General features: G+C 37.7%; 1 protein-coding gene and 1 non-coding gene across 2 annotated transcripts; both read left to right on the top strand.

Moving 5' to 3' along the window:
• The first annotated feature begins 31 nt into the window (after nucleotides 1-31).
• LOC126798706 (callose synthase 5) lies at nucleotides 32-13,444 on the top strand. The gene is given in 42 exon segments (XM_050525749.1): nucleotides 32-353; nucleotides 451-551; nucleotides 1,003-1,121; nucleotides 1,239-1,335; nucleotides 1,477-1,587; nucleotides 1,675-1,803; nucleotides 1,885-1,977; nucleotides 2,243-2,334; nucleotides 2,411-2,537; nucleotides 2,639-2,776; nucleotides 2,860-2,936; nucleotides 3,035-3,113; nucleotides 3,189-3,314; nucleotides 3,415-3,529; nucleotides 4,179-4,513; nucleotides 5,048-5,100; nucleotides 5,222-5,282; nucleotides 5,383-5,464; nucleotides 5,543-5,592; nucleotides 5,703-5,789; nucleotides 6,338-6,460; nucleotides 6,589-6,701; nucleotides 6,783-6,867; nucleotides 6,935-7,095; nucleotides 7,481-7,604; nucleotides 7,699-7,793; nucleotides 7,901-8,018; nucleotides 8,147-8,298; nucleotides 8,798-8,907; nucleotides 8,992-9,117; nucleotides 9,196-9,264; nucleotides 9,550-9,739; nucleotides 9,845-9,956; nucleotides 10,038-10,157; nucleotides 10,240-10,355; nucleotides 10,441-10,524; nucleotides 10,649-10,761; nucleotides 10,873-11,102; nucleotides 11,304-12,101; nucleotides 12,608-12,658; nucleotides 12,744-12,929; nucleotides 13,053-13,444. Coding segments are annotated over 42 exon segments (5,775 nt in total). The 5' UTR covers nucleotides 32-169; the 3' UTR covers nucleotides 13,296-13,444.
• LOC126805381 (small nucleolar RNA J33) lies at nucleotides 9,193-9,273 on the top strand. Its single transcript, XR_007674051.1, has one exon. It is a non-coding gene; the product is annotated as a small nucleolar RNA J33 (small nucleolar RNA).
• Nucleotides 13,445-13,661: the final 217 nt, after the last annotated feature.

Here is a 13,661-nt window from a genome sequence, read left to right as displayed (position 1 = left end):
TTCAATCCCACGCAGTTTCTCGATGATTCTCCATGAGGATCGTGTGAAGCATTGAGGCTCTGTTTTGATTAGATTAGATTAGCTAGCTAGGTTTGAAGCGAGAGTAGTAGGAGTAGAAGAATCACAGCTTCAGGAAACCGGAGACGGAAATTCGAGAGCCGTGAGGTGAATGGCGGCTCCAGAATCTGGCCCGCAGGGGCTGACGCGACGGCCGTCACGGAGCGCCGCGACGACGACGTTTTCCACGGAGGTTTTCGACAACGAGGTTGTCCCCTCCGCCATCGCCCCCATCTCTCCGCTCCTCCGCGTCGCCAACGAAGTCGAGCCCGAGCGTCCTCGCGTCGCCTATCTCTGTACGTAAATCCTAATCGTAATCGCCGATCGGTGATTTTGTTTTTTTCCGACCGTTGATTTCTGATTTTTCCGGCTGTTGCTTTTGGATTTGTGAAGGTCGGTTCTACGCGTTTGAGAAGGCGCACAGATTGGACCCCGCCTCCAGCGGACGTGGTGTAAGGCAGTTCAAGACCTTGCTCCTGCAACGATTGGAGAGGGTAAGGCGATTGTTTCTCACGCGCCGCCGTTGTTTTTTAGTTTTAGTTTTACGCATTGTTACAAAATTAAGAGAAATTTGAGTTCCTTGCTTAAGTTTTTGTGTGTTTAATTGAACTTTTAGAAGTGATTCATTACTCAATTTAAGAAGAATTTCCGAGTACTGAAACTTGAAATGTTTTTGTGATTAATTACTTGATTATTGTATCATTGCTTCGCCAATATTAGGATTTAATAATTCAAGTACTTAACTACTTATCTTGTAGATTAGGTTTTTCCGAATTGCTTTGATGTTTTACACTGCCAAGGGATTTTGTTACTGCTGGATTCATGTTTTATATAATCCTATATTTTGCCTCAAGTGCTCTGTGTTTTTGGTTGAGTAGTAAGCTCCGACGTGTTGCCCAGCCTACTTATAGCATTGAATCTGATGTAAAATTTTGGCTGAGACAGGAGAATGCATCAAGTCTTTCTGCTCGAGTTAAAAAGTCTGATGCCAGGGAAATTACAAGCTTCTATCAGCAGTATTATGATCATTATGTCAAAGCTGTTCAAGAGGAGCAGGTAGACAGGTATGGATATCGGACTTCTGCTCATTTTTGTTTACATTTATATATAGTTCAGATGTTAAAGATCATAGCACTTGGGTATTGTTTCTTAATGGAACATTTGATATAACTTCTCAACAGAGCTCAAGTGAGTAAAGCCTACAATACACTTAACCAACTTTTTGAAGTACTTTGCGGGGTTAACAAGTCAGAAAAAGTCGAGGAAGTTGCTCCTGAGGTTAGTTTCAATTTTGACTTTATCATCTAAAAAGATTATATCAGATATCTCAAATGCATATTTGTCCTGACTTTGGCTATATGCTTCGTGTGGTGGTAAAGTCCTAATATAAGCTTTTCTGCAACAATTTGTTTTGAGCAGATTATTGCAGCTGCTAGAGATGTCCAAGAGAAGACAGAAATATACGCCCCGTATAATATTCTCCCATTGGATTCTGCTGGTGCTACACAGGCTGTCATGCAGCTTGAAGAGGTTTCTCTTCGTGCCATGTTAATTTAATCTCACAACTTAGGATTGTTGGCATCGCCTCATTGAACTTTATTTTTTCCCTTGTTAAAGGTCAAGGCCGCTGTGTCTGCACTATGGAACACTCGTGGTCTTAACTGGCCAAGTTCATTCGAGCAGCACAGACAAAAAGCTGCTGATATGGATCTCCTCGATTGGCTCAGGGCCATGTTTGGGTTCCAGGCATGTATGAAGTTGATGGATTCCAATGATGGCTAGTAGTCATCCTATTATTAACACAGTTCTCTAATTTGGTTGCTGCAGAGAGATAACGTTAGGAACCAGAGGGAACATTTGATATTGCTACTTGCGAATAAACATATAAGACTTCATCCCAAACCTGAACCTCTTAATAAGGTCTGGTTTACTCATCTCAATTTGAACTTCACCTCATCAGTTATATTAAATTTTATCAATGGGGTGTTGTACCATGTGCACATTCCTTGCATGTGGTCCGGCAGATATTTTTTAATTCAAATATTGTAATTCAATTATGCTAAATCTTGTTGCTGGTTGGAATATGATATTATAATATCTCTGTTCTGTTCAGAAGACAGATCTCGCTAAATAGTTGTCTTTCCATGCTTGTCATCTTGCAATTTAACTGCCCTGTCTTGTGCAGCTTGATGACCGAGCTGTTGATGCAGTGCTGGACAAGCTTTTTAAGAACTACAAAACGTGGTGCAGATTTTTGGGACGAAAACATAGTTTAAGGTTGGACTTGGAAGTATTATCTTGTGCTTGTTTGCAATGCATATTGCTGAAACAAACAAAATCTTGTTGGATGTAGGCTTCCCCAAGGTCAGCAAGAAGTACAACAGAGGAAGATACTTTACATGGGTTTATATCTTCTCATATGGGGTGAAGCAGCGAATGTTCGCTTTATGCCCGAATGCCTCTGCTATATTTTCCATAATGTAATATTTGTGAGATTTACTTGTTCATTAATTTGTTTCTGAACTGTTATGATACCAATACTTGACTTTTTGGCTGGAAATGATGCCAACTACACATTCAGATGGCTTATGAACTCCATGGCCTCTTGGCTGGAAATGTCAGCATCGTCACTGGGGAAAATATAAAGCCTTCTTATGGTGGGGATGATGAGGCTTTTTTGAGGAAGGTTATATCCCCCATATACCGAGTCATCGATAAGGTATGTTGCTTGGACATACGCACTTCCATTGAGTTTAAGGTCTACATGTTGTCAGTATGACACTCTTTCTTATCATGTATCAGGAAGCCAAGAAGGGCAGCAATGGGAAAGCTCCTCACACAGCTTGGTGCAACTATGATGATCTAAATGAATATTTCTGGTCTGTGTTAATCAATATCAGAAGTTACCTATTAGGTCATTATTCATATTTGGCTTACATAATGAAAATGGCCGTATTATATGTTTACTGATTTTCAGGTCATCTGATTGTTTCTCTCTTGGTTGGCCCATGCGTGATGATGGTGATTTTTTTAAATCAACTCGTGACTTGGCACAGGTACTCTTACAGTGTGAGACACTGGTCTTCTTATTATTCTTTCATTACTCTTGCATAACAGAAATCTTGTTTCAGGGAAGAAAGGGCTCTAAAAGAAAATCTGGAAGCACAGGCAAATCATATTTTATCGAAACTCGCACATTTTGGCACATCTTTCGAAGTTTTGATAGAATGTGGACATTTTATATACTGGCCCTACAGGTAAGTTATAAACAACGGTGTGGAGATTCTAATATGACATTCTTTATACTCCTGTTACTCAGCTACCTGTACGAATAACTCATTTCAAACTGGAAAACAGGCTATGCTCATTATTGCATTCAGCAAGGTTTCACTGCTGGATATTTTTCAAAAGGATATCCTAGGAGATCTCTCAAGTATTTTCATTACAGCAGCATTTCTTCGTGTCCTTCAAAGTATGACATTCTTACGTGAAATAGCAATTTTTAGTAACTAAAAAGAATAGGATGACTCAAAAATGTTTCACAAATGACAGTTCCAAATGTTATGTATTTTGTATCTGCATCTTATACAACAAGAGTTATAACAAAAAAGCTTCATTTTCTATTTTAACTATAATTGAAAATTGGAGTTGCAGAGTTTGAAGCTCTGCATTATTGAAATAAAACAGCTATGTTACTTACATTCTTTAGTTTTCTGGCTGTTGATATATTATTTGAGCTGTTCTGCAAATACTTTTGCAGACACAATTGAGTCCAATTGAGTTAAAAGCATTTCCAGATGTCTTTTGGTATGTATATGACACAAATTATAGAAAGAGTACTCTTCTTAGGTGGTCTTAAAGGATTTGGTTTTTGGAGTGCTTTTCTGTGAAGATTTACCAGATGTTCTGAGGTCAAATTAGTGTTCCGAGTTCTGAAAGGAATTTCTAGAATGCCACAGGACATAATCATCTAGTGTTTTTGGAGGAAAATTTTTGTTCATTCTTCTTTATTAATTTTTTTTAGGCATGGCTTTTCTTTGTTCTTGGATGAGAAATGGAATATCTGTGCAAGTAACTTCTCTTTCATATTTTAATCTTATTCACTTTATATCTTGATGTAGGTATTCTGGATATGGTTTTGAACTTCCCTGGATATCACAGGTGTCGGTTCACAGATGTCCTGAGAAATATTTTGAAGATAATAGTTAGTCTTGCGTGGGCAATCATTCTTCCACTTTTTTACGTGCATAGCATCGATAATCCCCCTGCACAAATTGCAAATATACTGTCATTCCTCAAGAATATTAATGGGGTGCCGTCACTATATCTTTTCGCTGTTGGAGTATATCTGATTCCAAATGCCCTGACAGCCCTTTTGTTCTTGTTCCCAATGCTCCGTCGTTTTATTGAAAATTCAGACTGGCATATCATCAGGTTCCTCTTGTGGTGGTCACAGGTATTCCCATCACTTTTGCCTCTTTCTTTCCTCAATGTTCAAGTACTCTTGAATTCATTTGGGTCTGTTAATGCATAGTATTTTGGTTGATTCTGGGTAATGGCTTGACCGCCCATGAAATAAGACCAGAAATTAAAGTGTAATCCAGGATAAATTTTTCCAGTCATGTTTCATTACATAATAGTCCTAGTACCACATGTCGTGGTTAATATTTATTAAAAGTTTCTCCATATATAATCTGTTAAACTCAAATGTGATCTCTGAGTTACTTGGTCAGAATTATCTGGATTCGTTGTTGTTTGTTTTCCCTTAATATTCCAGTACTTGGCAAAGAGTCTACACTGTATTTTGCTCACTTGATATAATTCTGAGATGACCTTTTTCTTTGACTTCTTTTTTCTTACATGAAGTCAGACTATTATTTAAATTACTATTTGGATGCTTAGACTTATTTTCCTTCGCACATAGGTCTATTGTTATTTGAATAGGTAAACTGACGAAAGTGGTTTTGATGGATCTTTTACTCTTCTACAGCCAAGAATATATGTTGGAAGAGGAATGCATGAAAGTCAATTCGCCCTTCTAAAGTGAGTTTGATGAACGTGCACCATATCCTCATCCCAATATATGCAATAAAAGCCTTTTCTTTTTTCTTTCGTTGGTGATTGAGATGCATATGTTTGTTCTTATTTTTTCTGCAATTTGCAGATATACTTTTTTCTGGGTGCTACTTTTGGCTTGCAAGTTTACAGTTAGCTACTTTGTCCAGGTAATACATTGTATATCTTATACCTTTCTAGAAGTTTACTTTATAAATCAACGATATGAATATTATGTGGTCATTTATATGGTGTCTGTCTCTTTCCCAGATAAAACCTCTGATACAGCCAACAGAAGACATAATGAGGATTCGTCGTATTAGATATCAGTGGCATGAATTTTTCCCTAATGGTACCCATTTCTGTTTCTCTCATGTTCTTGTGATTTTCAACTTTGGGGTTGATGCTAAATAGTGCTTTATTGATGCAGCTGAACAGAACTATCCCGCAGTTGTTTCACTCTGGGCACCTGTTATCTTGGTCTGTGACACTAAGTTCCAAATATTGTTGTTAGTTTATCAGGTTTTTAGACATATATTTCTTCCATTGTTGTTAATACAGAACCATACCACATCATATATTCAATGCAGGTTTACTTCATGGACACACAAATTTGGTATGCTATGTTTCAGACATTGTATGGAGGTATTGTTGGCGCCTTCGATCGCCTAGGAGAGGTAAATCTTCCAGTTATTTTTTTCTCCCTCCTATCATATATTTCTTGTTTTGTCTTCCAAAACTGTTTACTTTTCTGTCAATTTATGCAGTCATGAACTTTAAAATCCTGATAAGATGAAATTCTATGACTTTTGCTCTATGATTTTCTTTGATAAGACTCATAAGAGCATGATACCTGGGGCAAAAGAAAATAAATTATGCAATACACTGACAACGGTACTTGGATTGTGTGGTAATCGACTAATCGTAACTTGATGAAAAATTGAAGATGATCCCTTGTACTTATCCAATCTCAGTTTCTTAGATTTGAGAGTAGTTAGACCAAAATTTCCCTAAACTCCTAAAGCATATCATATTTGTTTGAATAAGTGCATGCGTTTGAAGCCTACCAAGTAGATTCATTGTCTATGGACCTATCACTTCAGTTGGAAACTCTTTACAACTAATATATTATGCCTATTACTGTGGTACATATTATTAGAACATGTAAATTTCGATATGTGTCACTTTTAGTACTTTTTCTGGTTAATATTCACATGATCTGCAGATTCGAACTCTAGGCATGCTAAGATCCCGATTCCAGTCTCTACCTGGTGCATTCAATACATACCTAGTGCCCTCGGATAAGTCCGTAAAAAGAGGATTTTCTTTCTCAAAGAAATTTGCGGAGGTTGATTAATGTTCTTTTTTCTCCTCAAATTTGTTTTTTAATTAATATCATCTTGATGAGCAGATTTTTGGTTATAAGAAAACTAAAATAAGGCATTTTGTAATTAGCATCATGGTTAATATATGCAGGCTTCAGCAAGTAGGAGAAGTGAAGCTGCAAAGTTTGCTCAGTTGTGGAATGAAGTGATATGTAGCTTTCGTGAGGAAGACCTCATCAGTGACAGGAAATGCTCTGCAACATAGTTATATTGCTTCTTTCTTCATGCTCTTGTTTTATTTATTCATCATGAGGTGAAAACTAAACTGGATTTCCTTTACTTCAGGGAAATGGATATGCTGCTGGTTCCTTATTCTTCAGATCCCAGCCTGAAAATAATTCAGTGGCCGCCTTTCTTGCTTGCTAGCAAAGTCAGTACCTCACTTTTAAACTGTGCTTAATTTTCATGATTTTATTGCTGACTGAATCTTCCTGCAGATCCCAATAGCACTAGACATGGCAGCTCAATTCAAAAACAAGGATGCTGATCTCTGGAAGCGGATATCTGGGGATGAATATATGAAGTGTGCAGTGATTGAATGTTACGAGTCTTTCAAACATGTCCTTAAGGCTTTGGTAGTTGGAGAAAATGAGAAAAGGTATTTACTTACCTAATATTCATCTGTCATTATAGTTTCTATAGTGGCAAAGCATGGTTTAAGCCTGATAAAATTTCATTTCTGTGGCTTGTCAACATCATTCCTTGGGCCCCTCATGACCCCCTCTCTCTCTCTGCACCCCCCCCCCCCCCCACCCTCATTGGTCTACGAGTCCTTTAATTACAATGCTGTTAATTAGCACTGATTTAACAAGTATTTAACCCGAAAAAGACTGTTGTTCTATTGAGATATACTTATCGCTTGAAAAGAAAGTGTTCATTCTTCTCATTTGTTATTTCTTGAGCCAGTTTCGATTATTTAAGTACAAAAGTGAATCTTACCTTACTGAGCTAAATAGTATTCTGATTCGCCTGTGATTTGACAGGATCATTGGCATCATTATTAAAGAAATTGAAAGTAACATTTCCAAGAATACATTTCTTGACAGTTTTAGAATGGCCTCTTTACCCACTCTTTGCCAGAAATTTGTAGAGCTTGTGGTGATCTTGGTGAGTCATCTATAAAAGAGCAGTCAGATCTGCAGCATGTATTTTGTCTTTGCCATTATGTTATTAGAAACTGACAGATTCTTTCATGATGCAGAAAGATGGCGATTCATCCAAACGATCTGCAGTGGTGCTGCTGCTGCAAGATATGTTGGAAGTTGTCACTCGTGATATGATGGTGAATGAGATCCGGTTGGTGATTGGCTTTGTTGGAAAACAGTTATTTGGTTTAGTTATAGTACAAAGGGATAACCATAATTAATAATAACGCTTGCAATTTTTCATGACATATTTTATAGAGAGGTGGTTGAAGTTGGTCATAGTAGCAAGGACACTGGAAGGCAACTTTTTGCTGGTACTGATGCAAAACCTGCGATAGTGTTCCCTCCTCCAGTTACAGCACAATGGGAAGAACAGGTTTGTCTATTAGAATGCATAGAAGTTAGAATGATTAAATTTTCAACGAAGTTCAGAAATTTCAATACAAACTTAGTTTAATCTATGTTTGTGAAAGATGACGTTTCTATTGATAATTATTCTTCTAGATAAGACGCCTCCATCTGCTGTTGACTGTTAAGGAGTCTGCCATTGATGTACCAGTAAACCTTGAAGCACGTAGAAGAATATCATTCTTTACAAATTCATTGTTCATGGATATGCCTCGTGCTCCCAGTGTCCGTAAAATGCTTTCGTTCAGGTTTGTGCATATTTCCATTTGGTCATTGCGTCCTGAAACTTAATATGATCTCTCATTCAAATTCCATGTGGTCGAATTTATTAATCATTAGACTTCGAAGATATATCACAAGTGTACTTCCTTGACCATCCCAACCTTAGAAAGCATAAACTGAAGAGTTTTATGGCTTGGAGGATCCTGAAAATGTACAGCCTCATTTCATTTCACCCTTCAAAAGCATCAACTGAAGATTTTTATACAAATATGACCAAATGTGCCAGTCTTTCTTTCCAACGTTTAGTCGGTAGAAGGTGTCTGTTTTGTTTTGGTCTAATCCAGTTTGAAACCTATTGTATATTTGAGGTGTACATTATTTATCGGTTACCCGACAGTACAATTCCTGCATAATAAGGTATCTGAAAAGAGATGTTGTATTACTTGTATTATAGGTCAGCCTTTTCATCTGTATCAATCTATATGGTATGACATCATAACCTCGTTACGTTTTTGTTCTCAACAGCGTCTTGACTCCCTACTACAGTGAGGAGACTGTTTATTCCAAAAGTGACCTTGAGATGGAAAATGAAGATGGTGTATCAATCATTTTTTACTTGCAGAAGATTTTCCCAGGTTAGCAATTTCACTATCCTTAACAGTTGGCGTTTATGGAAGCAAATGAGTGCATGACATTGAGAATATCCTGTGGCTGTATAGATGAATGGACTAACTTCAAGGAGCGGATTAATTGTAAGGAGGAATTTGAAATATGGGATTCTGAAGAGAATACTTTGCAGCTCCGTCATTGGGTTTCCTTACGAGGACAAACTCTCTGCAGGACAGGTATATGATGCATTATCACCTCGTGCAGATTCATGTATTGCATTGAGTTCATGGTACTAAGTACTTCTGCTGTTGCAGTTAGAGGAATGATGTATTACCGGCGAGCTCTGAAGCTTCAGGCTTTTCTTGACATGGCTGATGAAAAAGGTAAAACTAGCAGCATATGTTATCAATATCTTGCATAATATTCACCTGAGGATCGGAAGTTTCTGTTACGTTTGTATGTTTAGTGTGATTTCGATCTCTGCCTTTACTTAATGTATGCAGATATAGTTGATGGCTACAAAGCCATATTATTCTTCTTTCTTTTCCAACATTGTATCTTAACTATCTGAATTTTATTTTTTCACTCATAGCGATCAGCAGTCTGTTGTCTGATGCAGTTGTTGTTTTGAGGTAAATGTGGTTTCTTAATGATTTAATGTTGAGCAGAGATACTAGAGGGCTACAAAGCCGTCATGGTTTCACATGACGATGAAAAGAAGAGCCGGAGATCCGTATTTGCTCAACTAGAAGCTGTGGCTGATCTTAAATTTACCTACGTTGCTACTTGCCAGAACTATGGAAACCAGAAGCGAAGTGGAGATCGTCGTGCGACTGATATCCTGAATCTGATGGTTAAGTATGTCATCTATCTGATATGTCAAGATATTTTTTCAATTTGATTCAGTAAACTAATCAATTTATCTTAATTTACTGAAGATTTTTTTTCCTTGTCCTCCCACAGTAATCCCTCTCTCAGGGTTGCATATATTGATGAAGTTGAAGAACGTGAAGGGGACAAGGTGCAAAAGGTTTACTATTCTGTGTTGGTCAAAGCAGTTGACAATCTTGACCAGGTATTTTCTGACATATTGCGAAAACCCAAATTTTTTTATTTGTATACATACAAAACTCATTATCTTGGTAATTGTTTATAGGAAATATACCGAATAAAATTGCCAGGCTCAGCAAAGATTGGAGAAGGGAAGCCTGAAAACCAGAACCATGCAGTAATTTTTACTCGTGGAGAAGCCCTTCAGGCTATTGACATGAACCAGGTAAAATACTTAATAATCCTGTTATGATATGTTCTCTTTAGATTCCAGCCATGTGATGTTCAACTTTCCCAACTTCTTGTAGGACAATTACTTGGAAGAAGCTCTCAAGATGCGTAACCTTCTTGAAGAATTTAATGAGGATCACGGAGTGCGTCCGCCTTCAATTTTAGGTGTTCGTGAACATATATTTACTGGAAGGTTGTTTTTCAATTTCATAGATAGTTTCTTACATTCACGTTTTGTAGTTTATCTTACTTTAATTTTTGTTATGTTTGAATTGCAGTGTTTCATCGTTGGCGTGGTTTATGTCAAATCAAGAAATGAGCTTCGTGACTATAGGTCAAAGAGTTCTTGCTAGACCTCTTAAGTATGTTTTTCTCTTAATCGAACCATCTAAGTTTTACCAATAGATCAATAGTTGGGTTCCGGGTATATTGTAGACCAAAATGTTTTAAATAGGGTACCAACCATTTTGCTTTTGTTGGATTTAGGGTTCGTTTCCATTATGGACATCCGGATGTCTTTGATAGAATATTCCATATTACTCGTGGTGGCATGAGCAAGGCTTCTCGTGGCATCAATCTCAGCGAGGATATTTTTGCAGGTAACTTTCTTGAATAAAAAAAAAAAAACATTCACATGCCCACAGAGATGCATCTTTTTTGCAGAATAAGAAAACTTAGAGTTTGCTTTATGATGTGATTGTAACATGCAGGTTTCAATTCCACTCTAAGAAGAGGAAATGTCACTCACCATGAGTACATCCAAGTTGGGAAAGGTAGAGATGTCGGTCTCAATCAAATTTCTCTCTTTGAGGCTAAAGTTGCTTGCGGTAATGGAGAGCAGACACTGAGCAGAGACATCTATCGATTAGGGCACCGTTATGATTTCTTCCGCATGATGTCGTATTACTTTTCAACAATAGGATTTTATATCAGCTCAATGGTAATCCTTTATCTAATTGTTACCTTCTCTTTTTCTTGTTAGTTCCAGAACTTTCTGAGTAGATTATGGTTTGCTATTCTTAGTGAATTCGTTCTGACCTATGTTTTAAAACTACAGAAATGAACAATCTTGATAGATTAGTTGTAAATATTTATATCAGCATGAGCACTTTTCAATAAAATGATCAATTTTGTTGTGCAGTTGGTTGTGATGACAGTCTATGCTTTCCTGTATGGTAGACTCTACTTGTCATTAAGTGGAATGGAGGAGACAATTATAAAGTTTGCGGCCACCAAGGGAAATAATGCTCTACAAATAGCCATGTCTTCACAATCTGTTGTCCAATTAGGGTTGTTGACATCCTTGCCCATGATTATGGAAATCGGACTTGAAAGAGGGTTCAGAACTGCATTAGGGGACACGATAATAATGCAGCTGCAGCTAGCATCAGTTTTCTTTACATTTTCACTGGGTACAAAGGTTCATTATTTTGGCAGAACAATACTGCATGGTGGGGCTAAATATAGAGCGACTGGTCGTGGCTTTGTTGTTCGGCATGAAAAGTTTGCTGAAAACTACAGGATGTACTCACGGAGTCACTTTACTAAAGGCCTGGAGCTTATGGTACTGCTTATTGTTTATATGATATATGGCTCAGCAGCTGATGGTTCATCAGCATATATATTTATCACATTCTCCATGTGGTTCTTGGTGCTTTCTTGGTTATTTGGCCCCTTCCTCTTTAACCCTTCGGGATTTGAATGGCAAAAGATAGTGGAAGACTGGGATGATTGGTCAAAATGGATAACTAGCCGTGGTGGTATTGGTGTGCCAGCAAATAAGAGCTGGGAGTCCTGGTGGGATGAAGAGCAGGAGCATCTGCAGTTCACGGGGATGCTGGGACGATTTTGGGAGATTGTACTCTCTCTGCGCTTCCTTCTGTTCCAATATGGAATTGTGTACCATCTCAATGTTTCAGGGGGTGATAAAAGTATCATGGTGAGTATATTATTACATGTTTTATTCTCTTATTAACTAGCTTCGTTTTCTTTCTGCAGATGCAACAAATTCCATTAAAAATCATTAAGCTCACAAATAAGATTCCAGTTACATGTTCAACAAAGTTGTCCTTGATAGATTATCCTAGGCTAGAGTATTAAGTATGATATAGAAAATTTTCAATTTTAGCTGATCAAGGAAGATTCAGAGAAAATGTTGACAAACAGATTCTGAGTGATGCAGTGACATGTCATTTAGCACATGCTTTCTTTTGCATGCTCCTTGTAGTTGTTTGTAGATGAACCAAGTTGGAATATGATTAATGAAAGACGCCGAGTGTCTAGCACAGGGTATAAGCATCAGTCCGTTTAAAGAGATCATACTGAGGGGATAAGGATGTGTAAAGAGCTTAGAAAATTAAATGGAAGAAATATTATTGATGATTTGCATAAGCTTAGTAATAACCTCTTTTATTTATTGAAACTCATGTTGAATCATGATTCCAGGTTTATGCTCTGTCGTGGCTCGTCATTCTTGCTGTGGTGATTATCCTCAAGGTTAGTATTCACACTTGAAATAAATAACATTCCATGTGCTACTGCTGTTTGATATCCACGACTGGTAACCGCATATGATTTGCAGGTTGTGTCCTTGGGTAGAAAAAGGTTCAGTGCTGATTTCCAGCTGATGTTCAGACTTCTCAAGCTGTTCGTCTTCATTGGCTTCGTAGTCACCATTGCAATCCTTTTCATTTTCCTTAATCTCACTGTTGGTGACATCTTTGTAAGTTTGCTGGCCTTCTTGCCTACCGGGTGGGCGCTACTTCAGGTACATTTCTAAATCCTTGTCTTTTCTTCTAAAAAAAAAAAAATTTGGAATCCTTGTCCGTTTGATCAATTATATCCAAAATGCATTGCGTGATGTGCTGTGTTGTATATCATGATGGAGCAGATAGCACAAGCATGCAAGCCAGTGGTTAAGGTCATAGGAATGTGGGGGTCTATAAAAGCCTTAGCAAGAGGGTACGAATACGTGATGGGACTGTTCATTTTTGCCCCAGTAGCTGTTATGGCATGGTTCCCCTTTGTCACAGAGTTCCAAGCCAGGCTGCTATTCAACCAGGCTTTCAGTCGAGGGCTTCAGATCCAACGTATTCTTTCCGGTGGGAAGAAGCAGAAGTCTAAGACTAGCTAACTCCATTGCCTGTACACACACAGCTTATATTTCTACGTACATAGTTTGAGATTGACATGTAAATAAGGAACAGACCACGTATTTTTGGCCCTGTAAAGTAGCTACGTGTATATTACACTTGTGTACATCAATATATATAGTTCATTTTCTTTTCAGTTTGATACCCCGTAAAGCAGCTACGTGTATATTATTACACTCGTAGAACCTAGTGTAGTTGTGTTTCCTGAGTTTTGTTGGGAAGTTGTTCCATGCGGTCATTTTATACGTGTGGTTTGCAGGTAGATTTGTATCTGATACAGGAAAAGCTTGAACTTTGAAGAAACGAAAATGACGAATGTTTTTCTCATGACCATTACCGGGCAGATA

This window comes from Argentina anserina, chromosome 1 (assembly GCF_933775445.1).
Source record: "Argentina anserina chromosome 1, drPotAnse1.1, whole genome shotgun sequence".
NCBI classification, from domain to species: Eukaryota; Viridiplantae; Streptophyta; class Magnoliopsida; order Rosales; family Rosaceae; genus Argentina; species Argentina anserina.
Note: the sequence above shows the minus strand (reverse complement) of the source record. Positions and strands in the feature narration are given on the sequence as shown.